The sequence below is a fragment of the Centroberyx gerrardi genome, chromosome 10 (genome assembly GCF_048128805.1).
Source record: "Centroberyx gerrardi isolate f3 chromosome 10, fCenGer3.hap1.cur.20231027, whole genome shotgun sequence".
Taxonomy (NCBI): domain Eukaryota; kingdom Metazoa; phylum Chordata; class Actinopteri; order Beryciformes; family Berycidae; genus Centroberyx; species Centroberyx gerrardi.
The window spans coordinates 21,052,862-21,075,514 of record NC_136006.1 but is presented as its reverse complement, the minus strand read 5'-3'; the positions used below and the strand labels follow the sequence as shown (position 1 = coordinate 21,075,514).

Sequence of the window (22,653 nt, the reverse complement as noted above, 5' to 3'; positions counted from 1 at the left end):
TGACAAGTACTCTATTACACAGTCCCCACCTCCTGTTAAATCCTCAGTGAAATTCCCTCCATGTTCTACTGCTGTTGTCAGGCCAAAAAGACAGAAAAGCTACAAACGGCAGTGAAGGACTCCATTGTTATTTCTAACTGGTAGAAGCCCCGAGGTTATTTTTCCTCTGCCTTGAAACAAATCAATGAAGCACAACTCACTTTGAACAATTGCACATTTGCTGAAATCAGATGTGGGTTGAGGAGCCAGCCATCATCGGGTTTATTCTGTTTGTTGACAGTGGAGGACTTTGATAAACAAGCATGTTCTTTGAAATAGACGCCCAACCGAGGGTTCAGTTGTGAGAGGCAATTCAGAAACTAACTGATTATAGAATCTGTTTGTTATTCTGTATGCAACCATTTGGATTCTGTGTATCTTTTCTAAAGTCACACAAACGCTTTCAGTCTTAACAGCGATAACATTTATTTTCCAACTAAAATCACGTAAAATTTTGACATGGATATTTGCGAAAATGTCATATATCATCTCAGCAATCAATTGCTTGTCCTCTGGTATCACTTTGATGAAAGTGTCAAGGACCCCAAAACAATAAACTTGCTGAAATCATTGTGTGTAATGGTTTTCTTTAGCCAATATTGCCCCCAAGTGGTTACACTATAAGGTGCATGAATTTTCATTGACAGGAGTTTACATTACACAACTAAAAGGTACTGCACACACTCACCCAAATCCTCTAAATCATTCATCATAAATCAATCATCATACTCATTAACATTGAACTGGGTTTTGATTACACCATTCCTGCTAAACTGATAGTCTGCTTACCCGCTTCAAAACTGAAAACCTTAAGTCATGACTTAAGTATGAGGATGTGTTTTTACTGGCTGTTATATAACAGTAAACAGAGAACACAGTCCATTCAGTTCAAACTCAGCTTATCCTTGATATCAACATATGGAAGTGGTTTCAAATCTCTTGCTATCTACGAGCAGCAAATGGTCTTAAATCAGTCATTTTAATATCAAAGCACTTAACACTAGAATGATGATTACTTGCAGGTGGATATCCATGCTGCTTGTCAAGACTGCATTTGAAGAAAATGACTGAGCTCTTATCCGACACGTACAGTACAGCCAGTGTTCAATAGGCAAGATCACATTACAGAAGATTACTTTGGAGTTTCAGCAATTTTCCCAAATTACACTGGCCTTTGGTCTCTGGTAAACTTGATTGACTTGAATGGTTTTCATTACAAAGCCTCGCAGAGTCTTTGCTATTGATGCTCGTACACAGAACCCAAGGCGTTCAAGGGTGAGCGAGTGCAGCTGGGACAGTAGAGGAGAATGGATACGCAAATCCTTTGATGAAAATGCTTCATCATGTTTTAAAGACACACTAATTCTGCTATTTCATTTTTGATGCTCATCTGTACTCCATGAGCCTGAAATGTCCCTATACCTTAATCAATGCAACCACTTGGTGTCACTTTGTTCTCTTTAAAAAGAACTGATCAGTAATGCCATGTGTATGAGGTATTGAGTTTTATTGAATCAATACAGGCATTCACACTTTTCAGTCAGTGTAGGACCAAACTATTGCAAAGATATGGCCTCTCGATGCATTCAGTATGTGTGTTCACATTACAACAAACCTTATGTGCTATACACACAGTGCCATATTTGAACTTCAACCCACCCTCCCTCTGTCTCTCCCCATTGTAAGAACTAATGTCTGAGTAATGGAAATCAGCTAGATGTCACAAAGAGCTGGAGCCCAGACTGACAAGAAAATAGCCATGAATAATATGACCACCCTTATTACCCTTCTAGGAAAATACTTAGAGAGGGATCCAAAATGAAGAGTAATCCAGATACACTTTCAGTGTCACAAGGAATAAGAGCTATTTATTCTGGCCAGAGATATTCCCAGATCCCCATCAGCTGCTTGGCTGTTACCCACTGCCTCAAAGCTGACTGACAAGAGGTATATCTGTAAGGAATTAAGGGCTGCTGTCATACACTTCCATGTATTAAGAGACTATGTAACCCAACCATATGGATTTAGCACAACTTCAATCCCAAACTTGGCAACATAAACCTTAATTCTGATAACACACGGCCATTTTATTGTCAAATGATTACTATAGCACACCCATCTAGCTGTCATTGGCAAGCACTGGATAGTGTAACAAAATAGGGAACTCTGCGTGCCTCTCCAAATTATCCAGAGAGGCATGCAATTTTGTGATGCCATCTTGAGGAGGTTTTCTGACATAGCAAGAAAGCAAATAGCTGTGTAACTCTTTGAACTGCAAAATAAATATTTGGGGAACATTCCTGGAATATCACATATCACTTAAGAGGTGAAGAGCAATACAGTGACAAGGAAACTACTCTCCTCACAACTTCACTTGGGAGAGATTAAGGTGAGAAGAAAATAAGTTCGATTTTGATCATTCTGTGCAAAAAAAAAAGGACAATCATGGTGGAACAGACCAAATGGAACAATAATATACACTGTGTTTGAACAGTGGATGGTTTGATGGATTTGTCTGTTTTAATCAGCGGTTCACTATCCTGTGATATAAACCCCAGGCAGAACTGCTTTGAGAGGAAAAGGAAGCGGTTAAAGCTTAAATAACACCAGTGGTAACACCTATACTACTAAGTCAAAGTTCCTGCCAGTTTGTTGGGGCGGGAGGGCACGGTTCAACTTAGACATATTTCTTGAACTCGTCATACAAGACCAGGACAAAGGCTCCGCCCATGCCTCGCAGCACGTTTGACAGGGCCCCCTTGAAGAAGGCCTTGCTTCCCTCGTCGCGGGCGATCTTCCTCCAGCAGTCCAAGGTGGAAGAGTACATGATGTCCGCTGGGGAGACACACGAAAATGTCAATGTGAAAAACCTACTTAACAAATGATACAGTACAGACACGCTTTTTAGGCAAGTTATCACAAGTTTCTTTTTAACGATCTTACCTCCTTTGCGTCCGGACTGCATCATCATGCGACGCCTCACAGTGTCGAAGGGGTAGGACACTACTCCAGCCACGGCCGTCACCGATTGGGCGATCATCCAGCTGACCATGATGTGAGTGTTTTTGGGATCAGGAAGCATACCTACACACCAAACAACCCCAGACAGCATGGGTGGAATACAAAACCGGTCTATTACGGGTGCCAAAAAGCTTCAAATATACTAATCACATACAAAATCTCAACCTGTGACACATGAGTTTAGTTATGCATATGTAAAAACACGATAAGAAGAGCCATCATTTGTTACGTTCACGATGCATGGAGGTCTGCTTGTGTTTCTAAGTCAGAGATCTGATTGGTTTTCTACCTTTAGCTGTATCATAGATGCCAAAGTAGGCAGCCCTGTAGATGATGATCCCCTGTACAGAGACACCGAAGCCCTGGTACAGGCCTCGGATCCCGTCTGACCTGGAAATCTGCTTCAGGCAGTCTGCAAGCCCCGAGAACTCCCTGGTGGCTCCCGCTTTGCCCACATCGGCCGCCAAGCGGGTACGGGCGAAATCCAGCGGGTAGACAAAGCAGAGGGAGGTGGCTCCGGCGGCGCCACCGGAAGCCAGGTTACCGGCGAAGTAGCGCCAGAACTGGGTGTGCTTGTCCACTCCTCCTAAGAAGATCTTCTTGTACTTGTCCTTGAAAGCAAAGTTGAGGGCCTGGGTGGGGAAGTAGCGGATGACATTGGCCAGATTTCCACGCCAAAAGGAGGCGAAGCCTTGCTCTTTGGGGATGCGCACAATGCAGTCCATAATGCCCTTGTACTGCTTGTCAGCACTGATCTGTTTGCTGGCATGCTGGACCTGATGGGGAAAGGGAAGAGAGAGAGGTGCACTTCAGGTACCACAGACAGATTTATTCATATCTGTATTACAAAAATAAGAACAGCACAGGTTTAGCTGAAATCTGATTCTACCAAGATCATTTCACCTTTAAGTATCAATAGGCTGAGTGTCAATATACTCAAAGTCAAAGTAAGGTTCCTCTGTGAAAACTAGGCCAAGATGCTACATGTGGCACTTAAGTCGACAAAAACAGGCAAGCTTTATCAAATAGCCTACAATACTTTCGCTACATAACGCACTAGCCTCATGATATAAACTAAACCACATCAGCATATACAGTAGATCAGTATGACACTGCAGTTGCTACTGCACCACAAGCAGGGTGAGCGGATGTGGCTGCATATCTCGCAGGATCGCCTATGACCAATTTGGGCAGGTGTTACATTATTTTGACACCATAGAAACGCCAAACATTGCATTTACTGCGGTCGAGTAAATATGTAAGTAGTTGGTCTTCTGCATGCAGTGGCATTAAAAGCTGGGCGCGCTTCGTCGCTGCAGGACGCAGCTGCAATGGAGCAGAGGTCTTAAATATGGCTCCCAAGGATAACGGCAAAAGATGCCAGGCTACCGCTGCCGACCATTTGTTTTTTGTATTATGGTCACTTGCAATGGTGGAATAATGTGGCAATCACACGTGGAGGACATTTTCACCGAGCTTTACATTACCATGCTCAACCAACCCATGATACGCAATTTACCTGAAGAAGCAGCTTCACTCGCTCAATCGGTGCCACTGCAGTTTTAGAGATAGCCGCCGCAACTCCTCCTGCCAGAAAGTCCTTTGCGAATGAGACAGCCGCGTCTGCCATGACTGCTGGTGTGTCTGAATGTCGGTTTGGAGAAGCTGAAGCAGCAGGAACTCAGCGGATGAGTTTCGGGCGTTTGGGTATCACAAGTTCAGCATCCGTGAATTTACAAAATGGGAGAACAAGAAGTCCTTGTAGAATATCGCGAGAGGATACAGGAAACGGACGTGGGAGCATCCACCAGCGTTAGCAGTCCCATCACATTGACACGTTATGCGGCATTAAAAGTTTTGAACAAACACGGAGACAAACAAGTTGTATTGAATGAAAGAAGGAATCGTAAAACATTACAGGCCTTTCTAGATTTGCAATCAACTACACATTTTTCCTTATGACCAAAAATGAACACAGTACAGGCTGTCTGCAATAATTAAATTAATGTGAAAAAAAAAAAAACCCAACCCAAACAAACTTCAAGAATCGCGTTTGAATGAGCATTCTGTCATGTAATCTTCCACAAACTATAATTTTTTTATTTTTTTTTAAAACCCCAAGAGAAACATTTATCATAATCGTACACGCTACATTTTAATGCCAATAACAGCATCCAGAAAGTTCTGAGTGTGAACCACACGTATGTCCCCAAAGCCATGTTTGCTCAGCAGGTTTGTATACTGGCTCTCTGTCCTTTCCATTCCCTCAGTCTGGGCCAGCATATTAAGAGACTGCAGAGCAGGGTAGGGGGTCGATCCATCCAACATGGTCTCAGCTATTAGCACCGCACAGCCTGGGGCCCAAAACAAGAGGATTTCCTTCAGCAGAGTGTATATGATACAATGGCTAATCTTAAAACATACAAAATAACACTGAATTTTGTGATGCACCCCATAACAACACATTCAAAAATGTACACAACAGCAGAATTTATTTCAGTGGATAGGAATATGTATATCTACATTTGAGACACACAAAATACATTTACATTTGTCCTGTATCTATTAGTACATTGTCAATCAGCAGAAGAGGTAGTGCTGAAGTCAACAGTCAAGTCAACAACATTGAGCAGGTTCGTACAATACTTAGTTCAAGTGAAATGGTGCATTAGTGTTTAGTAAGTCATGAATGTCCATCGCATTTGTGTAACCACTGACAGTAGCACTGTCTATGACAAGAAGCGGTCAGCTCAAATCGTTAATAGTAAATGCTAATAGTAAATGTTAAAAGACACCTTTGATGTGGTTCAGTGAGGCAGCTTTACACTCTCGTCATCATATCATCAACAGTCCTAATCTTAGTCTATGATATATATCAGAAGATCTTCTATATCCTGTTGTTGGCTGTTTTCTGGGTCACTCTTTCATGCAGAGCACGCTATCCAGGAGGTTATCTGTGTGTCTGACGTGAGCTGTTGTGAAGCCGTGGCTCTTCAGCAGGAGGCTGTATTCTGTGGCGCTCCTCTGCTTCCCCTCGCTCATGCTGAGGGCCTGGAGCAGCCCGCGACTCGGGCCCCGTCTGTCTTCGTCCAGGAAGATCTCACTCACCAGGAGTCCGCATCCTGGCAGCGTGGTGCAAGTGCATGGGATGCATGCAGAAATACATTCTTATAGTAAGATAGTAGTGGTATTGTACCTGCTATCTCCTTGCATCTCTTTGCTTTAGCGAAAGAAAGATGCACAAGTAGAACCAGGCAGAAACAAAACTAGCATCAAGATTTTCATTTACATCTCGCAATAATGCAGTTTTCAGCTTGTAAACAGGCTTTAAAATCAGTGAACACCAATGACGATAAGCTGCAGTGTCCGTCAACCAGAGAGGAGGAACTGATCAGTGAAATCATCTGCAGTAGTGTTTGGTTCGAATGAAAACCTGCAGACTCTTGGGCCTCAATAGCAAATGATTGAGAACCACTGGGCTGCAGCATCCTCACCACGTATCAGTGAATAACCTTCAATGTTGTTTTAGCATTCGTTAATCAGTCAAAATATATCAGGGCAAAAATATTCAAACACTGAAATAGGTTTGTGAATTTTACCTGGTGCGCACGCATCTGAAATTTTACTCAGCAAGGTATGCACTTTCTCATCAGACCAGTCATGGAGAATTCTTGCCAGGATGTACAAGTCTGCTTTGGGCAGCTTGTCTTTGAAGAAGTCTCCTGTTCATACAGTGAAGACAATACCATGAGGTATGACCACAGGGAAGAGTGTACATTTACAGTCATTTTCACATAGCATCAAGGTCCAACAGAAAAATAAGCTAGTTAAGCTATAAACTAGTTAGCTTGGTGTCATTTTACACACACTGACAAAAAGGTGATTTGGTGCCGACACTCAGACTGACCTGCTACAAACGACACCCTGTTGTCTATGACCAGTGGGCGGAAATGACCGCTCATCTCCACAACGCCTGGCAAGTCAAACACCGTCACCGATAACCCAGGGTGGGCTTTGGCAAACTCATAGGCCATGGCACCAGTGCATCCTGGGAAAAAAAACAAAAATATTAGATGTAGAAGAAGAGCTTACTGTTTCAGGGTGTTCAGTCATTTAGACTGTCTCCCTACCTCCGAGGTCACAAGCCGTTTTAAAACTGGAGAGGTCAAAGGCTGTTGCCACGGCTCTTCCTGTAGCTTTGGCGATGCTGTGCATGGCATTCATGAATCTCAGTTTGACTTCATGCCTGTTGTAGTACGCATCCTACAGAGAGAGAGCAACACAATACACAGAGGTGGAAAAGAATTAGCACTGGCTTTACTTCATCCACCTCTTATACATCCGACTGTGAACTTGGAGACAATCACCTGAAACAGATCGTTCGATTTCTTGCCGAAGGCCTTCTGGTGCTGGTTGGTTCCCTCCCTCACAGCGCTCTCCAGGTGGGAGAAGAGGGGCCACACCAGCTCGTTGCAGTGCTCGATGTAGCCCTGCAGCGACCAAGGAGCGTCTGACAGCAAAAACCGCCTGGCCAGGTCTGAGTTGTCATACACCGGCTTCTGGTATGCTGAGTGGAGACAGCAAGAGAAGTCAACTCACAGTCAAGGGTGGAAGTAACTGATTACATTTACTCACGTCATTGCATCTGTGTAGCTGTGTACTTGTACTTTTTTGAGTATTTTTTAAAGTCAGTAATTTAACTTTTACTTAAGTACATTTTCACTGAAGTACTGTGCTTCACTATGTTTTAAATCACATCCATTAGAGTACAAATGTTGTGGCTCTCCATCAGCATCAGAAACCGGACCATCGGAAATTGTTCACTGCAAAGGCCTCCACAATTTTTTTTTTACAGTCAGTCAGCAAAGAAGAGAAGAGCAATCTGGCTTTACTTTTGTTTGCACATTTTTTGTAATTTCCAAAATGTCTAAATAAAAGAATCTAGTTTGAACTTGGTCCTCTCATTCTTTTAGAACTGCATGGGAAAGATCACATCTATCAATGTTCTCTTTACGAAAAAAGTAACTCTAACTTTTATTCTGAGGACATTCTAAATGAGCTACTTTTTACATTTACTTAAGTAGATTTTTACACCAGTAGTTTTACTTCTACTTAAGCAAAATATCAGCAACGTAACAGTACTTCTACCTGAGTAGGATATTTTAGGTTTAACTGCAATCTGTTTATAAAAAAAGGTATTAAGGAGTAATAATCATGTATTCATCAAAATAGCTGCCCTCAGCTGATAATATTAAGATGCAGACACAGTGATGTAATTAAGAGACAGATTTGCTCAGTGCGGACTAACATCTCTCCTGGCTCTCCAGCAGTCCCAGAGACACACAGGCCTCCAGCAGGCATTCAGTCCCCTTCACAGAGGCTTTGATCTCCTGGGCCATCTGTGCAGCATCCAGCCCCGGCCGGCTCTGCAGCAGGTCGAACACACGCATCTTGGATGCTGTAAACAACGCCTGGAACAGTTACGAGAGGCAGAATGGTCACTGAGGCACGGGTACAATTTTATGTGAGGTGTGAAATTGTGACTTTTACTCACTCTCGTGCTGCTATAATGACATGTTTTTTTTATCATATAACAATATCAACACACACAGTTTATCCATAGAATACCTTCGAGGCTTTGAATCCGTCCATCAGTTCAATCATTCGCTGCAAGCCCTCTTTGTTATCTTCACTGTCCTCATGCTCCATCAAGTTCAGCTCAATCGAGGGCCCTCTGCTGGTCACCGGAGTTAATGTTGTGCGGTCAGCGTCTTTAAGCCCTGCCTCTCTACCGTCTGACTGCTTTGACAGGCTGTTGACCAACGTCCAGGAACTCTCACTCACTCCACTTTCACTGCCCTTCCTTTTCACCTACATCGAGAGATTGTTTGTTATTAAGGCAAATAGGTGGTAGATGTTGCTCACTGTGCTAAAAAAAGTACAAGTGAAAACGAACCTTATGGGCCGGACTGGCTGACGGGCTGCTTTGGGTGTGGTGTGCTTGGCTGGTGGGTGTGGGGCTGGGTGGGGAGCTGTGTTTGCCTGAAGAGCTGGGACTGTGGCTGGGTTGGGCCGCTGGGCTGGCCGGGGGGTTAGCGAGTGTCGGGGTGGTCTGAGTGCTGCTGTGGCTCAGGCTGGCAGAGGCACTTTCCAGGTCCAAGGAGGTGGGATGGTGGTTGTAAATGAGGTCCAGTTGCTTGCAGAAGTGGTTGAGGGGGAAACCCACCACATTGAGGAAGTCTCCATGGACGTACTCTACCAGCATGCCGCCCAGAGCCTGAATGCCATAGCCGCCAGCTTTGTCCCTGAGACACAGAGGCACACACACACGTGACTTATACAGCCGCACACACTCACATTAACACAAACATGCACACACACACACACACAAAGGGGTAATATGTGTAAATGCTAGGCTCCATAAAGTCAGAACATATAACGCATGCACTTATAGCGCCAATACATTTTCACCGCACTAGGTCAATCATTTATTTCTTGCTGAAATCAGCGATTTCAGACCACTGCCAAACAGAACAATGCAAACAAGGCTGGGACAAAATGGTGAACTCAAAGTCCACAAGGCAGCAGGTTCATAAAGTTTAAATTCAGTGAAGTGGCCCCCATTGATCGGATGCTGGGTGAGGTTACTACACCAAGAGAAATCAATAGCTATTCCACACACGCGCACTCGAGTAAGTATTACTCACATGGGTTCACCGCTATTGATGTACTCCCAGAGCATATCTTCTGACAGATCAGCAAACTTCACCTTTGTTTCTTCGTAGAAGTCGATCATCTGGTAATCAATCTCTTCACCTGGAGGGAAGAGGATCAGTCTAAGACTAGAAATGAAATGTGTTCATGGGCTGGAAGCAGACTACTAGATTTGAACAGGGTTTATCCCCAGTAAAACCCTCCCACACACATTTAGGAAATTGGTGTGAAAATCCTGCATTATAGTTTATCTCAGAAGCGTTCTTCTGCACCTCAGTCTAGACAATGAGGAATGACCTCAGCGGGCTTAATTTGTTCCAGGAAATTTGCTCCATGAAATCCCTACAGCAAACATCATCATTATTTATTTTAGACTTACTTTCTTTCTTGTGGCAGAGGACAATAGCTACTCCAGTGAAAACACTGTGCTCTTTACCACTCAACCTGCAAAAAGGAAAGAAAGATAGAACAGACATATTCTATACCAGGTTCTGCCTGTTTTCTGTCTCTGATGCAAACTCAGATTATGTAAATGATACTAACCTTGACAGCATCCGGTAAGCATCGTGCTTGTCCACTGGCTTCTCCAGAATCAAGCCATCTACAGTCTGAGAACATGAAACAATACAATGGTCAGAGCAAGTTGAAATAACATAAGTAATGCACACTGTAAGCAGATAAAATGCTCTTATGTTTTCTTCCCTCTTACCACAATAGTGTCTGCTCCAATTACAATGTCTGGAGTCTTCAGGTGTTTCTAAAGAAAATCAAGAAAAAATATGTTTATTTGTCATTTATTCTACAATAAAAGCTTATATTGTCAAAGAAAAAGTGGCCATACAGTCTTATAGCTGGATTGTTTACAGTTCCACTCACAAAGGGCATCCTCTTGGCCACCTCCAGAGCCTTCTGCCTGGCTGTCTCAACAGCATACTCATAGGGTGCTTTGAAAACTCTCTTATCGAGGGTTTCTTTGAACCAGGACGGCACCACCTCAAACCGTAAGCCCTGACACATACGAGATGATAAGACAAGAGAATATTTATTATCATTATCATTGACATCACTGTCATCCGACAAGACAATTTATGAGCCATGACAACATTTTCTCAACTTTCTAGCCTGCCCACCTGTATTTGGGCATTTTCACTTTTTTTGTGGATTCAAAACTGTTGATTGTCAAGATGAATTTAACCAGGGAGACTCTTACCACATTGGTGAGGATCTCCAGCCTCCTAGGAGAAGCGCTGGCCAGCACCACCAGCTTGCCGGTGAGCTTGGAAATCACAGGGTTGAGCACCATGGTGGCCGTCTCTCTCTCCTCGCTGCCCTTTAGGTGTTCAACAGAGTTAAACATTGAAAATGTGCCCTAGTTTGTGTGCAAGACTCAGCAATATGGAATCAGGCGCCTACAGCTGTTTGGTTATGCATTGAGGACAGGCCCACATTTCCCACATGTGATACAATAATGCATGTGAAGGAAGACAATGAGCTGCAGTATGTACTGTAGGCAAATTCCCACACACTGTAATGATATGTTGTAACTTGTGCGTCAAAGAATGCATGTAAATAATGGGGTCAAACGCCTCTGCTTTGCCTAGTTATGTACTATGTCTTACGTATGGGGTTTTCCTGGAAATGTACAAACACAGCTTTATTAAACTAAATGTGACAGTGTAATATGTTTCACACAACTGTCAGGCATTCACTTACAATAAAACATGTATAGCTCACGACTATGCTAACCTGCCTAAAAAAACATTCTGATATCAATTAGCTTTGTTGGTTTTTGTGCATTTATGTTTTGTTTTGTGTTTAGAGAACACCTGAGCACAGCTTGTAACGTTACAGATCAGCTGTCGACTACTTTCACTGTAAAGAGTTCAACAAAGCTTAGCAACGTCGGTCCGCTGGTTCACACAGCGTAGGGAGTGCACCTAACATGCATTAGGTGACTTTAAAATCAGCCGTAAATGTCGTAGCATTGCAAACTATTTCTATTTGTTAAAAGTAGAAAGTTACCGCTTACCTGCACAAGTCAAGGAACTGAATGATCGTTGATTTCGGTTTGCTACGACCGACGTGACCGCGCATACGCGATGACGTAATTATACAGGAAGAGGATCCACCAATCGCACACTTCGGTTTAGAATTAGAATAGAATAGAATAGAATAGACTAGAGAGCTCAGTTGTGCACAAGTGAAAATTTACACAGCTAAACACAGACTATATTCACACAGCAGAATTGAACACAAAGATCAAATAATTAGAATAACAACATTAATGTTATTATTGTTATTATTATTACTCCTATTGTTATTATTGTTATCATTATTTTTTTTTGGGGGGGGGGGTTTAGCAGAAAAAGAAGAAGAAAAAGAAGAGGAAGACTACACAGGGAAGCAAGTTAAAAGGGTTTAAAAGGTCAGATCCACAAGTGAAAATTACACAGATTATGTCCACACAGTACTGAACAGACACAAACAGACACTTTTCTGCATTATTATTGTTATTATTATTATTATTTTTGTGACAAAAAGTAGAAGAAGAATATAAAGGGAACCACGTTACAAAAGTTAAAAGGTCAGTTATGTTCAGTCAGTCAGTGGAATAGCTGAGTCACAGATTGAGCAGCCTCATGAAATATACTTCACAGATATATATTCACAGTCTATTTAGGCTACAGTTTGCTACATTTATAACGGAGCTGTTAGGAAGCTTATATATATAAATATACACATACATATCGGATATTTATTTTTTTCCAGTCTTTTCTCAAGAAATAAATATCACAGGCGTAAAGAGTACTTGGGAAAGACACCCTGAAGTTGCCAGGTTTGCTCACTTGTTCTGTGGGGTACAAAAAACTGAAGTGAAATTATCTTGACATTTGACCCAATAAAGAATGCTGTCATGCTGTCATGCTGTCATGCTCTCTCTCTCTCTCTCTCTCTCTCTCTCTCTCTCTCTCTCTCTCTCTCTCTCTCTCTCTCTCTCTCTCTCTCAATTCAATTCAATTCAATTTGCTTTATTGGCATGCAAGTTCACAGACATTTTGCCAAAACATCAAGATAAATACCAGTCTAGTCTAGGCGTGTGTCTAGGTGTGTGTGTGTGTGTGTGTGTGTGTGTGTGTGTGTGTGTGTGAGAGAGAGAGAGAGTCAGTGCCTGGACAGAGGATCTGGGTTGCTGTATTGTCTCTCTCTCTCTCTCTCTCTCTCTCTCTCTCTCTCTCTCTCTCTGTCTGTCGCTCTCTCTCTCTCTTTCTCTCTCTCACTCCTCTACAGTGTGCTGTCACAGGGGATCAAAGACCTTGCTGTGCTGTCCCTCTTGCCCATTGGAAGTGTAATGTGCTGAGTAGAGGCTCTCTTTACGCTCCACCTTCGTGGCGTCCACACTGCTCAGGCTCCTCAGCCTCAGCATCTGCCTCAGCTTTTGTCGGAAATCTTTGGAAGCAAAGTAGTAGATGAACGGATCGAGGCAGCTGTTCAGGCAGCTGAAAGAGAGAGACAGCTTGTAGGCCATATAGAGAGACTTTTTATAGAAGAGCCGTTGCACAGTGTGGGCCAAGAGGAGGATGTTGCTGGGAGCAAAGCAGACGGTGAAGACCAGGAGAACAATGACGGCCAGACGTATAGCTTTGTCCTTCTGGGCCGTCTTGGAGTCTCTGGCCAGCTTGCGTATGACACTGATGTAGCAGAACGTGGTGACGCAGAAAGGGAAGAGGAAGAGGACGAACGACAGGGTGAAGAGGAAGGTCGCCCAGGCCGCTGTGGACGGGAGCATGTCCCTCTTCAGCACGTCAAAACAGGTGGTGATTCCCAGCTCGGGAATGTAGAAGGTCAGGTCTGTGGTCATCATCGGGTACAGAACGGCCAGGACCAAGCCCCACATGAAGAGGCAGCCGATGACGGCGATGGACTTCCTCTCCCTGGTCTGTCTGAACAGCATGGGCCTGACGATGCCCAGGTAGCGGTCGACGCCGATGGCCGTCATGGTCAGGATGGAGCAGTACATGTTGGAGAAGAAAACAAGGGTCAGGAACCTGCGGGAAAACAGAAAAGAAAGTTTTTCATCATTACTAAAGCAACATTCGGACATACGTTAAAGGATCTCAACTGGTGGGGGCCCTAGGGGGCAATTTTATGAAAAAAATAGAAATCTGTTGTATTCATCCATTACCTGACAAACACCACTGGCTGTCGAGCGTAAATGTAAACACAAACAGCAGCAGGCTAAATATGGAAAAGTTGAAATAAATGGCTCAGTCTGAATGCAAGTTTCACCCTTTCTTAGCTAGGTAATACATTTATTATAACTACAATAGGAGGAGGGCGTGAAATTCTGTTTAAAGGGGGTCATGACAGGAAAAAGGTTGACAACCACTGTCCTCACAACCAGCATGCCTGAATTTACTAAACAAGGATAATCAATGCAGCATGAAAGCAAAGGTCTTTCAATGTCTGGAGAGGACACCGTCTTTTGCCTTCATCAGCAGGTCCATGAAGAGGCAGCGTCCTACATACATAAAGAATACCTGCACATGCTGGGTCCCAGAGTCCAGTCGTAGCCTTGGAACTGGTAGGCGATCTGGAAGGGCAGGGCCGTCCCCAGGGCCAGGTCGGTGAGGGTCAGGTTGATCATGAAGATGATGGAGGGAGTCTTGGGGGAGGTGCGGAAGAGGAGGAGCCACATGGAGATGCCGTTCCCCGCTAGGTTGATAATAGTGACGATGATGTAGATGATGGAGATGGTGACGCTGGCGTTGAAGTTCTCAAACAGGGACAGGGTGGCGTTGTCTAGCCCGGTGCTGTTGGAAGCCCCCGACATGATGGGACGGGAGTGGCCTCTCGTTACCTGTGTGCCAGGGTTTAGACAGACGGACAAAGGCTTCAGTGAGGATTGCAGTAGCATGATGTACACTACCAGTCAAACGTTTGGACACACCTGATTGAATGTACTATGTTTTTCATTCTCTTAAAGCCATTTTAATCTAAAGGCTTATGCTTAAATGCTTGAAATCTGTTTCTTAGACAAATATAAACAGTGAAGTTGATGCCTATGTATGAATTTCTTTCCAAAGCCTTTCCATCAAGGCAAAGGGTGGCTACTTATTTAAGAATCTTAAATATAAGATAGTATTGATTTGGTTTTTTTTGGACACTGCATAATTCCATTTGTGTTATTTCATAGTTTTGCTGTCTTTACTATTATTCTAAAATGTGAAAAATAGTAAAAATAAAGAAAAATGTGGTGTGTCTTTTGACTGGTAGTGTACATGCCTCAAAAAGTGATGTTTGCCACTGTGCGCCTTTTTCTCTCTTTTTTTTGTGCTATGCAAAGCTGATTGATCTCAAGGTGTGAAAGATGCGTATCAAGTCCGTGTAGGGCACCATTGCCTTATAGCTGATGTTGTGTACACAGGCCCCACACATGTGACAGGTGGAGTTTTCACACAGGAAAAGGGCATGCTTGATCTGTGGTGAGGCATACCAACTGCCATGCTTGTTCGTTCGTCATAGCCTGTGTACCCATGCATGAAATGATTGTGAGTGTATTATGAAATATAACAGACTGATTGTTGGGATTAAAGTCAATATTATTTTAGGCATTATTATGGCAGTAAAACAAAAAGAATTTTCTTTTATTGCCATGTAGTGGTAACTTTTACTTCCTCTTCTATATAACCTCAGCATTTCAACACTGACAAGGAACACTTTCTCCTTGGTATGCCCGTGGTGCATATGGTGGGGGAAAGTAAACCACAAACCAAACTGAGGCTAAATCAACAGACACACACTCCAAAAACATCACTGAGGAAAATACATTCTATGCTGAAAATGATGTAACAGAAAGTGTGCTATTCCTACACGTGTAAAAATAATGACATAATAATGATGGAAATGAAAACGAAAATACGTTTCTTTAAAGTAACAAACCCCCCCCCCCCCCCCACAATATTGCTGTAATCTTGCCGTTGTATTACTTCATCTGCCACCTACCAGTTTTTTAGGAACTGTGATCTTAAATGGTTTAGGCCTACTTCATGATCATCTTAATATTGGAAATATGTATCAGTGTATAAGAGAATTGATCATAAAGGTGGCAGTTCCCAGTAAAAATCAGTTGAGCGCTCACCTATAAGAACACAGAGGCAGAGGAGACGGAGGGCAGGCAGGCAGGCAGGCAGGCAGGCAGGCATGTGAGAGACGGTTGGGGATGGATGAACAGATATTGTTATAGGAAATGAGGCTTGAGCATGCTGAGTGGTGACAGGAAGTGAGTCATGTGGCAATCACCCCAACAACTGCACTGACACCCAACCAGGAGATTCACTCCTGGAGCAGACTGCTGGCAGCTGGGCTGACGTGAGGCCGCTCTACACACTGACACCATGGAGAGTTAGTGCTGATCACGATTATTTGAATTGTTCTCTTATTTCAGCCCATGCGGTCCATGAAATGCCTATACAACACTGAAATGTTGTTTAACAGTGTAAAGGTGGTAAGATTTGTTGACCATTATCTTCCTATAACCCTATAAAGATGGAAAATTACCTGTAGGTAATTTGTATGGAAAAGTCACATTTAAAAGTTCAAGCTCTGTACTTTGAAAGACTTGGAAATGATGACTTGTCAAAGCTTTTGCTGTGATTTTTTCTCTGTCAGTCAGTCACGCCGCTGCAGCGTTGGAAGAGCGGAGAGAGACATGGGGGAAATAGAGAGAGAATAAAATCTGTTCAAGATTTCTTACACAACGTCAAGGACATTTCTGAGAAAGAGAGAGAGAGAGAGAGAGAGAGAGAGAGAGAGAGAGAGAGCAGGGTGTATTAGTGAATATACCTCTCCCCCCCTCCCCTCCCACAAATCGGCACACACATGTGCAGATTGGAGCAGGTTTTCAACCCATTGTTGTTCCTGAGATGCACGAGTTGTCTGCATATGGTGCTTGCTTCCTGTTGACTGCGATAGTTCTGCTTTATTGAAGTGTGTGTGCCTCGCTGCCTGACAACATATTATCCAGAAGAGAGACTTTATTAATGCAAATGTTGCATCATCCACTACTTCTGTTTTGATTGAAAAACAGCAAAGCCAATGTACTACCCGTCTTCAGGTATCACCGTGATCCCAGCTAAAGTGAAGAAAAGCTTTAGATACCCTGGATAATAACCTGCTCTCAATGTCATGTTAGAAACTATCTGGATCTTGTGAATCAGCCTGGCTGGACCACACCCATTCGAGCGAAGAGACATTCACAGGAACAGAACTTTACATATCACTCACACCTGCCTTGTTTAAATGTATATTATGGGCAGTACTGCAGAATCCTGCCTCACCCTAACTGTCATTCTTCTACAGAACCAGAGAACTAACACAAAGACTGAAATACCATTTTTAATCTCTTATATCAGTAGAATAGCTTTATTTTTCACATCTTAAAGAAAACAAAACAAAATGACACAAGAGGTATGACACACAAATGTGAAAGGTCATGTGCAAAAATAATCTAAGGCATGTTACACAGACGTTACTATATCAACATGAGTAGCTTTTCCCATTACATAATAAACAGTTGATAGCATTGATAGAAAACCGTGCAAACTGCATATAAAATTAAAATTTTTCATTTAACGGTGTCAGACTCTTGCACTCTTGCATCTTTTCCTAGGAAATGGTTTTATAGAAATGTAGAGAATGTGTTCTTCCTGGCTCATGGGTGACGATCATAAAAACAGAAAATTCTGCTTTGTGCCGTATGACACCTTGGAGTAAGATTATGGACAAATTGTCATAAGACACCTAAAAATGAGGGACAAGTGATAAAACATGTTGACAATAACAAAATTTCCTCTCATTCGCACGCTCGCCTTCAACACACAAAAATACGCACAAGATTTCTTCTCTTTGAGTATTTAAAGTTTCTACATCCAAAATCTTTAAATAAAATCCTACTTACATTATATTTCTTTGTGATAAAATCTATAGGCTATCTTTAAAACCATCCGAGTTCAATGGACTCTACAAAGGCTTAGAAAGAAGATCTCTTGTGGAGGATGAGGTCGTAGGTTTCACCGGCAAACTGCTGACAGACGCGGCTAGTGAGCTGCCTCGTACAGGTGCGCGCTTCAAAAACAAGACAAAAAGAAACAACATGGGACGGCCTCGTGTCGTGAAGCTTTTACAAAATGGAAAACTAGCTGGCAGGCAGCAATTTAAAAAAATAAATGGAGCAATCTCTATCTGAGAGCATCAGCACTGAAGCACCAAGGTATGACATGACATGTAATGAAAACCTACTGAGTTTGTTGTTGTTGTGCTATTATAATCAGAGTTGTTTACTCCTGTTCTCAATACTATTCCAATGAACCATTCCAAAGATTCAATACAATTGAATAATAACTGGATGTTTCTTTGACTATTAAACAGTGAGACAGTTAAAAATATGTGATGTATTCAAACTGTTAAAGTACTGTATCATGCTCTAACACGGCAAAAACCTTTACCACCGTTCAAAGCTCTCAATGTTATTACACTAAATGCTGATGAGAATTCCTTTAAATGTTTGTTTTCGAGTGACCTTCCCTTCTCCCTCAATGTGTATATCAGTTTTAAAAGCTCAACAACTCAGCTTACAATAACCAGCCGAGCCCAACACCATAGGCTTAGGCTGGATAGCTCAGGTATTCACTGTATTTGTACTCTCTGTGGCATGACCATCCAGGCCGCCGGCTACTCATCCCGACTCTTCTCCAGCCCTGCTCCCATAGCGACGACCTCATAGCAATGCTCCGTCCCGCGCTCGGGCGAGTGTCCCACAGGGATGCAGTCGTAACCTTTGCCTGCTGAGCTCATACGCTTGCGGTTGCGCGCACCGGGCTGGTAGAGCTGCATGGCTGGACGGTCCTGTAGGGAGACAAGAGAGCAGAGACATGGGAGAGAAAAGCAGCACACAGTGTCATCAACAACCACTAGTCAAACCCAAGTTAGGCTTCTGCTCGTTACTGAAGGGAGTTCAATTTATACATGTTATCGAGTGTCTTTGAATTGTGACTGCTGATGTAAAAGCGCACAAATTTGAATATACTATTTGTTATTCATTTGTTGATTAATTCTCTGGACCCGCTTATTCTTTTTGAGGGTCACAGGGAGCTGGAGCCGATCCCAGAATACATTGGATCCATCTCCATCACAGGGCAAACACAGATTGACACACACTCAAATTGCCTATGAGCAATTTAGACACTCTAATCCACCACGTCTTTCGACTGTGCGAGGAAACTGGAGGACTCAGAGGAAATCCCCTGAAGCGGCCCGTCTGACTGGGACTAGTATATACAGTATATATAAATGTATTACATTCATCATATTTATCTATCTTGCCACCTCAAATACAATGGGATAACTGATATGGTAAAGACTTACATGAGGCAATAAGGCTATTAAACTTGTGCTTGTGTAATCTTCTGAGCTAATTAGTATAATCTATAAATCACAAGCTATGGCAGCCTACGCAATCAGCATCATGAGTGGGTGATGGGGCTTCCCAACAGTACAGATATACATCAGTAGAAAAAGAACCATAACCATCATCTCCCCCCCATTCTCATGCTCACCTTCTCGCTCACCTTGTTTCGGAGGCGCTCCTTCCTGCTACCCATGTCCTCCCTGTCCTCTTTTCCCAGTTTGTCCCCGCTGTCGGGACAGTAGGAGTAGCCATGATGGTGCCCCTCTTTCTTGGCTCTGTCCTGGCAGTAGCCCTTGCCCCATTTGGTCTCATCTTTGCGGCGCATAAACTTGTCAAAATCATAGTGGTGTCGTTGGCGTTTCCTCTCCTCATCTTTCCCGCGGTGGTCCTTGTCTCGCTGTCTGCGGCCGTGCTGCTCCCTCTGCTCCTTGTCACTCTCAGGCTGACCTCTAGTGGCCAGATTGGAGATTGCATAGATGGTTATGACAGACACACAGTTGTTATCATGAGAATTTTTGTTACCGGCCATCCCACACAATGTGCCACACAAAAAGAAATCTCCCCAGTCAAAGACATTAAAGTCCTTACTTGTCCTTGTGGTCCTTTGACTTTATTTGTCCACCAGATTTCTCCCATTTGCCCCTTTCTGTCTCCCCAACGTCGCTTTTGTCCTTCAACCGGTCTGAATCCACATCGTCGTCCCTGTCACTCTTCTTCAGGAGCTAAGGTGTGCAGAAAATACAGGAGGCATATACAGGCTCCATAACCACAACATGCCAGAGTCGCTTCCAAACTAAATAAACAAGTTAGTGTTAGATGGAGTTTTACTGACAGGAGATTTAGTCAAATGAAAGGCTACCTTGATTTTGATCTCTTTTTCTGACAGTTTCTTCTGCTTTTCAGTCTCTTTTCGTTTGCGTCTCTCCTCCTCTCGCCGCTTTCTCTTCTCCTCCTCCCTTTGCCGTTTCTTTTCTAGCTCTCTTCTTCTCCTCTCCTCTCTCTTCTCCTCTCTTATCCTCTATGGGGAAAGTTGTGACACATTACAAGAGCCTTTTCACACTGTAAAACTATTTAACTATTTTTTTTTTTTTTTTATCAAAGCATATTTTTTTCTCTTGCCTGTTTCTCAATCTTCTTATTCTTGATGTATTCCAACAGTGGTGTTGTTCTTTTGGCTGAAACCAAACAAAGAAGAGAAGAAAGGGAGAGAAGTAAACAAAAGTTCAATAGTTTTGTTTTGAGTCGCTGCAACTCATATCTGTACCTTTATAAATGTGTTTGCAACAAATGACTCACCAAAAACTAAGCTATACACTGTGCCTGTGTGCTATGCTACTGTACCTATGAGCTCTCTGGTCTTGGCCTCTATCTCTCCCAGCAGGATCTCGGGGTTGGCCATCGACTTCTCCTCATCACAGGAGTAGTTCTCCAGGAACCGCTTGTATTCTGGATCTGAGGGAGTTGCAAAGCCGTGAGGAATATGACATTAAGCATCGGATTAGAATTTTAAAAGATGCGAAATATTGATAATTAGTAAGTCTTAAATCCATGCAGGAACAGTATAATAAAAAGCTGAATATCATCATGTCCACTGTATATCAGGATAATTTGTGATGATGGATTCTGCATTCCAGTACCTTCCTCAATGCTCCCGGCCTTGGCATCTTTCTTTTTGAGCTTCTTCTTGGAGATTTTCTGGAAGGGGGCGAACTCTACCACTGCCGGATACTCCTGGCCTGTGTCAATATTGACAGAAAAGGCAGCTCATCACCTGACAGACTAGTAATCAAATGGTAATAATGGCAACAAAAGCTATAACTATATGTATGTCCGCCTCCATGTCCATAAAATTCAATTATCCTGTAAAACACACACACACACGCACACACACATTGTTTGTTTCTCATCATTTGGTGGCTATTTGTTCACCTGCAAGGCACCATAAACTAAATCCCACTGAGCTTAACATTATAATAAAACACCATTCTATTGTAGGACTCTGATGTCTGCAGCTTTCTCAGGCATCAGCATATGTATTGTGTGCCATGCAAGCTGAATGGGTCCAAATTCTTTTGTTATGTGTAAAAGAGCATCAGAAAGGTTTTCACATAGAAAAATTACCTTTGTTGTCAATGAAGACATAACCATCAAAGCGGTCCCTAAACAGGAGGATATCTTCAGGGTTTTTAAAATTGATATATGCTCTGGAGAACAGGTGGGGATAGAGACTGCAGGGAGGGAGGGAGGGAGAGAGAGAGAGAGAGAGAGAGAGTGAGAGAGAGAGAGATATTAAAAACTTCATAATTTGTAAGCACATCCAGAAAAAAAGAAAAAAAAACTGTAGCTGGGCTGAGACTTATCTGGATGACAGTACAAAGTCTGTTCAAGACTTCTTAGCAGGATTTCAGTCTCCAGACTATATTTTCTTTAACAATTTCCCTTCGTGACTATTGACTCCTTTGTTCGACAACTGTTAGAGCATTTATTCAAAAGGTTATCATGATTACCTTTGATCAGCTGGAAAGAACTCAAAATAGTCATAGGATGGAAGCGGACTGAGCTGTTCTTCTAGCTGGTCTTTTGACAGGCTTGGCGGAAGCCTTCGAATTACCACCTGTAATCAAACATTCATAATGTGAAATATTTTTCTGACCAGCAGTAAAGACATTGTCGGTGGTCAAGTTATCTCTGCAAGGCAGATTTTCAATCCTCAATTACCACAATTCAGAGCACGACCTAACAGAAAAGCTGTTTTCTAAACTGTTAGGTGACGCGAGAAGAGATCGACTGGATGGGACATGATAATGTGAGAGTATGTTATTAGGCGCTGCTTAGCCTACTGCATTCCTCCCTGCAATCATATAGCTGCAAATGCAGGCTTCATTTACAAACAAAATCAATTCCTCCATCAAAAAAAGGCATAAGGAAACATGAAATATAGGCTGAAAAGATAGAGGCCAGGCCCAGTTGACATTTCGAGAGAGCCAGCGCATTAAATAAAAGGGAACGTCGCGCGCCTACAGTGCGTCCCGCTGCTGTCGCTGTCCGCGGTGCTGAAACGAGCCCACCTCCTCCATATCTGTTCTCCACACAGCATAAACAATGCGACACATCGCAGACGCTGGGCACCTACCTTTGTAAAAACCTCTTTCTTCTCTTCTTTCTGCTTGGAATTACCGGGGTTGCTGTCTTGTTCTCTCGGGATGTCTCTAAATTGTATCTCGACGACGCTTTTCTCCCTGCCTCCGGTCATTTGGTCCTTTTCAGACCTCATTTCTATCCATCTCCCTCTAGCCTGTGAAAGTCACTGTGTACTCGCGAGAGTTTGCCTATGTAATATCGCGAGTGGAGAGAGCTTTTAGCTAAAGACGGCTTTGTAATAGGCTTATAGTAGTAGTAGGCTGATAGTAGAT

The 22,653-nt window shown here is 43.0% G+C and overlaps 4 protein-coding genes across 7 annotated transcripts; all 4 read right to left on the bottom strand.

Moving 5' to 3' along the window:
* Positions 1 to 1,746: 1,746 nt before the first annotated feature.
* Positions 1,747 to 4,939, bottom strand: slc25a6 (solute carrier family 25 member 6). Its single transcript, XM_071926342.2, has 4 exons — positions 4,580 to 4,939; positions 3,350 to 3,836; positions 2,983 to 3,123; positions 1,747 to 2,874 (listed from the first exon to the last, which is right to left on the bottom strand). Exons 1-4 carry the CDS (start codon positions 4,688 to 4,690, stop codon positions 2,717 to 2,719), a joined length of 897 nt encoding a protein of 298 aa, XP_071782443.1. The 5' UTR covers positions 4,691 to 4,939; the 3' UTR covers positions 1,747 to 2,716.
* Positions 4,940 to 5,148: 209 nt separating this feature from the next.
* Positions 5,149 to 11,847, bottom strand: asmtl (acetylserotonin O-methyltransferase-like). Of its 3 annotated transcripts, none has more exons than XM_078286028.1 (15): positions 11,804 to 11,847; positions 10,985 to 11,104; positions 10,651 to 10,782; positions 10,484 to 10,531; positions 10,318 to 10,382; positions 10,154 to 10,218; positions 9,768 to 9,876; positions 9,017 to 9,365; positions 8,689 to 8,931; positions 8,369 to 8,531; positions 7,428 to 7,627; positions 7,191 to 7,323; positions 6,968 to 7,108; positions 6,660 to 6,782; positions 5,149 to 5,414 (listed from the first exon to the last, which is right to left on the bottom strand). In XM_078286028.1, exons 2-15 carry the CDS (start codon positions 11,075 to 11,077, stop codon positions 5,209 to 5,211), a joined length of 2,070 nt encoding a protein of 689 aa, XP_078142154.1. In that variant the 5' UTR covers positions 11,078 to 11,104; positions 11,804 to 11,847; the 3' UTR covers positions 5,149 to 5,208. The 3 variants fall into 3 exon arrangements, with proteins under 3 accessions (XP_078142154.1, XP_071782448.1, XP_071782449.1); XM_071926347.2 differs by lacking the exon at positions 5,149 to 5,414 and adding an exon at positions 5,564 to 6,182; XM_071926348.2 differs by lacking the exon at positions 5,149 to 5,414 and adding an exon at positions 5,564 to 6,182 and having other exon boundaries at positions 8,369 to 8,486.
* A 940-nt stretch (positions 11,848 to 12,787) lies between these two features.
* p2ry8 (P2Y receptor family member 8) lies at positions 12,788 to 14,758 on the bottom strand. The gene is made up of 2 exons (XM_071926324.2): positions 14,313 to 14,758; positions 12,788 to 13,820 (listed from the first exon to the last, which is right to left on the bottom strand). The coding sequence occupies exons 1-2, from the start codon at positions 14,687 to 14,689 to the stop codon at positions 13,070 to 13,072; spliced, it is 1,128 nt and encodes a 375-aa protein (XP_071782425.2). The 5' UTR covers positions 14,690 to 14,758; the 3' UTR covers positions 12,788 to 13,069.
* A 3,746-nt stretch (positions 14,759 to 18,504) lies between these two features.
* Positions 18,505 to 22,514, bottom strand: upf3a (UPF3A regulator of nonsense mediated mRNA decay). 2 transcript variants are annotated; one of them, XM_071926380.1, is made up of 10 exons: positions 22,374 to 22,514; positions 21,748 to 21,854; positions 21,362 to 21,468; positions 20,878 to 20,976; positions 20,582 to 20,692; positions 20,360 to 20,415; positions 20,100 to 20,258; positions 19,829 to 19,962; positions 19,389 to 19,692; positions 18,505 to 18,678 (listed from the first exon to the last, which is right to left on the bottom strand). In XM_071926380.1, the coding sequence occupies exons 1-10, from the start codon at positions 22,512 to 22,514 to the stop codon at positions 18,505 to 18,507; spliced, it is 1,392 nt and encodes a 463-aa protein (XP_071782481.1). The 2 variants fall into 2 exon arrangements, with proteins under 2 accessions (XP_071782481.1, XP_071782482.1); XM_071926381.1 differs by having other exon boundaries at positions 19,401 to 19,692.
* Between the last annotated feature and the right edge of the window lie 139 nt (positions 22,515 to 22,653).